This window comes from Trichechus manatus, unplaced genomic scaffold (assembly GCF_000243295.1).
Source record: "Trichechus manatus latirostris isolate Lorelei unplaced genomic scaffold, TriManLat1.0 scaffold00109, whole genome shotgun sequence".
Classification (NCBI taxonomy): domain Eukaryota; kingdom Metazoa; phylum Chordata; class Mammalia; order Sirenia; family Trichechidae; genus Trichechus; species Trichechus manatus.
In genome coordinates, this window is record NW_004444045.1 from 3,475,790 (window position 1) to 3,480,039 (window position 4,250).

The 4,250-nt window shown below is 38.2% G+C and overlaps 1 protein-coding gene across 3 annotated transcripts in view; it reads left to right on the forward strand.

The window, feature by feature from the left end:
• Positions 1-4,250, forward strand: part of NRG1 (neuregulin 1) — a 1,165,780-nt gene that overhangs the window by 1,006,592 nt on the left and 154,938 nt on the right. The window contains exon 2 of one of the 3 annotated variants that reach the window (XM_023737840.1): positions 3,985-4,035. The exons of the other annotated variants lie outside the window; for them this stretch is intronic. Within the exon in view, the coding sequence (XP_023593608.1) occupies positions 3,985-4,035 (51 nt within the window). The remainder of the gene's footprint in view (positions 1-3,984; positions 4,036-4,250) is intronic. 3 annotated transcript variants of the gene reach the window in all.

The following is a 4,250-nucleotide window of genomic DNA, read 5'->3' on the forward strand; positions in this document are numbered from 1 at the left end:
TATTCTCTGCTTTCAGCTGAGATCCATCTGACATCAGCAGTGATATCCTTTGTTCTCTGTCCTCTTCTGAATCCAGCTTGAATTTCTGGCAGCTCATACCAAAAACCCAAACCAAACCCATTGCAGTCGAGTCGATGCCGACTCATTTAAATGTACATTTTTACTCATAGTTTATTTGGCTTGGTCTTTAAATAGGAAACTGTAATTTATCCATTAATTCTTAGCTGAGATGCTCTATGAAAACTCCTGAGCACTGGATGTGGGAAGACAATAATAGACTTAACTGGTTTTCAAATTAATGAAGTAATGCTGTCTTAAAAAAGATTAATACAATTAATCGCACCTTCTACTAAGTTTTCTCTTTTTAATCAGGAGAAAAAGTATTTGAGAGAGGTTTAAAATCCCACAGGAGCAATTGGACTCATAGAAATAAAGTAGCCATTTTACTTGAGATAAGCAGAATATAATTCCCATAAAATATGATCAATATATCAATTGGTGCTTTGAAAAATAGCTCATGTAAAAGGCTCAGCCTGACTCTGACTCTCAAATTGACAGCGTTGTTGGAAATGCCATCATATTGGTGAGCAAACTATGGTTATATTGTGAAGCGTGTAAAATTTCATTTTTTATCATTTGTATAGCAGTCTCTATGAATGCTGTACTGTATAGGATGCCCACAAGGGCTCATAAGGAAGATTACTATGGGTGGAACAGGATAAAGGAGGCTTTCAATGTATAGTATTCATCCTGTCTCTATACCATTTATTAATTTCAAAATTTCTCCGTTGCTTCTGAGTAAACACTCATTATATAAGCAAGAAGAATTCAAATACTCAAGAGTTATCCTGAGGGCAGCTTTATAAGTACTAGTAAATTAGTGTGCCCATTTCAATGACTTCCTGAAATTTGTGCATGCATGATAATGACTTATAACTTTAGGATAACAAAGCATCACATAATTGGATATTTAAATATACAGACACATCGTATTTGTGTATATGTATAGGTGTATTTTGCTGAATAGTTATATTTCATATAGCATGCTCATGGTGGAATCTCAAGTCATACATACATAATGCTTAGAAAATATTCTTCCAGAGGTGTTATTTTTTAGACAGTCTTTTCTTGAGACGAGATTTACAAAAGCTCTGAAATATTACAGATATACTAACGTTCATTATGTTTACTTGCCTACTTAGCATAAGTTCTTCAGCCGTGTTCGGTTCCTGATGTTCCTAAATCGTCATTAATTTGCACTAATGAAGGGGATACCCTTTATAAATTAACGTACTTAATGTACCAAATTACTGAGGGAATAAACAATGCTTAAATAAACATCAAGGAGATAGCAGGACTTAAATTTTTAAAGTCTGTAAGTGTAATATAAACTTATTTTCAATCACACTTATAGTGAAAGGTTTTTTTCCCCTGAAATCTGTAAATTATACCCATAACACACATAAAATGCTTGCAGAGTGGTTGTAATAGAAAAGATTCATTCTTCTGATTAATGAGATGCTTTGTAAAATGAGAACTTCTTTACAATCAGAGTGTCTGTTAACTTCTAAGTTTGTATTCTCCCCAAGATACCTTAGGAGGTTTTTTATTTGGAACCATAATCATTAGAGATATTTTTAAGATCTCCAGGATAAATACCTAATTTTAGAAAGTGAGCTTATTTTAAGTTGTCGCTTTGTTAGATACATCTGTGTAGTAACCTCCTGTCCGGGTAGTTTTATGCAGCATTCAGTTAGAAAAGGAAACTTTCTGGTTAACCTTTCCTCTAATCTGAGATCTTTTATGCCAGAGATAGATGAGCTCTGATTTTGTTTTCTTGGAAGGTCACAGTGGAAACGGCTTAGTTTGTAAAAATAAATTCGAAAGGAGTCTTGATATCCGCGTTGGGTTTGGGACTTTTGCCCAACCACTGCTGCACACCTTGAGTTTACTGTTTCAATCTGGCTGTAAAGTCATTGATGGGCCTGAAGGACAGATGAGGAAGCATCTCTTCTAATGTGGACACTTTCTTGGAAACATCGATCTTCTTCTAGGAACTCACAGAGAAGGAAAGACCCTCCGAACACTTGATAAAAAGTTGTTCTCAGATTAAATTTTCCCCAAAGAAGAGCAATTTCATTTCCTACAGCCCAAATCTAGAAATCTAGAGGTAGCTACTTCAGAAACAGATACCTCCATTTAACCAACTCAGAATATTCTCTTTAGTGTCTGCTGCTTGGGAAAGTCCCAAAGATACCATACACCCTCACATACTAAATTAGCTTCCTTTCCCTTTGTCCCATTTTTAGTGGGTATAAGAACTAAGGTAGGCAGCTTTGGTGGCTTCAGACCAGTGTCACTCCTTGAATAGTTTCTCCTCCTTACGCTTGATCAGGGAGGCCCATCCATGCTTAACTCGTACCAGAAAGACACGTTTGGTCTTACTAATAGTACATTTCTGGTCTCTAAAAAACAAACAAAACCCACTGCCATCAAGTCGATCCCGACTCATAGCGACCCTCTAGGACAGAGTAGAACTTCCCCATAGGGTTTCCAAGGCTGAAATCTTTATGGAAGTAGACTGCCATATCTTTCTTCCATGGACTGGCTAGTGGATTCGAACCACCGACCTTTTGGTTGGCTGCCAAGCACTTTAACAACTGCGCCACCAGGGCCCCTTTTTTGATCTCTGCATATCCATATTTAGCCCAATGTTTATTCTTAAACATTTTTGTTGAATCTCACATATTTTTCCTTCCAACTGCACAAAACTATTCATCCCTAGAGGAGCCTCAGAAGTTGAAGAAATACTGCCTCTTAAATTTACTTCTCTTATCTACTAGACTAGTCCTATAAAGCCTCAAACACAACTCGACAGTAATGGGTTATTTATATGTGTATATATACATATATGTATATATTCTCTATGTGTGTGTTATTCTGCTTTTTGTCCTGGTCACGGTTTGTAAACCACTATTGAGTCATTTGATAACTCTTATACACACAGTGAAGGTTGGATTACATATACTGCATCTCTGCATCTTGATATCCATTGCCATCCAGTCGACGCCGACTCATAGGGCAGAGTAGAACTTCCCCATAGGGTTTCCAAGGAGCGGCTGGTGGATTCGAACTGCTGACCTTTTGGTTAGAGCCAAATGCTTAACCACTGTGCCACCAGGGTCTTGCATTTTGATAGCCCTCATAAAACTGTGCGTTAGTGAAAATACTAAATTGTAACAGCTGGCTCCCTTGTCAGAAGAACCGACTGAAAAAGTCGTTAGACAATGTCATTGCCCTTTATCCCATCAAAAAAGCAGTAAGAAGTCAAGTTCAAAGTTTGAACACAACTGTCTCAATTCCCATGGTAAGAGTTTTTCCAGAAGTCTGAAGGCTCATTCTTCACTTCTTTGAGGTATGGGTTACCTCCGTACTGTATGCCATGCCCTGGGTAGCTGGAATGTATATCAGATGATATATCTTGATTACCCCTGGCAATTTTATGTAGAGTTCGATATCAGAACTTCGTGTTTTTCACCAGTGCTAACTAGAAACATTGTTTGCTTTTGTTTTTTGAACAAAAATGTAATTCTCCAATGACCTATTTTAATTTAAAATTTCCGACTACAGCTTTGATCGCAGACATCTTGACTTTTTTTAGTTCAGCTATTTCTGCCTTCCTTTCGGAGGATCCCACTGCCTGTTTGCCCCCTATTCTTCCCCACTGACCACAGTGGGGGTGATGAAGTCTTCCTAATTATTCTAGCTTAGCTCATCTGACACTCTTTGCCCAGAAAAGAACTATTTAGTTGGGCTGTCCTTTTTGTGTTTCTCTCTGTCTGTGTGGCTAAAGCCGGGGATTTCATCACTCCCTTGCAGTACTTCCTTCTTGGAACTCATTTTTAGTTTGAAGGCAGGCTGTGGTACCAGCTCCCAGCCTCCCGACCTACATCATAATATCCTATTACCTTTTCTTTTTTGCAGAGCTCATCACTGTCATGCCATCTTCGACTGAACGAGCATATGTGTCTTCAGGTAAGGAAAATAAGCTTGTGCAATTGGACTAACCAGACTGTCAGACATAACTGCTGGCTGCTCCTTCTACTAATCAGGACCCTTCTGCATCCACGTTTCAGCTGCTCTTGTTTTCTGCTTCCAATATTTTTCTCAACCTTGTTCTGCCTTTTAAAATTCTCCTTGAGGGAGGCCGGTTCTTGCTGTATGTCTGAACTTTGTCTGAGAAATGCAAA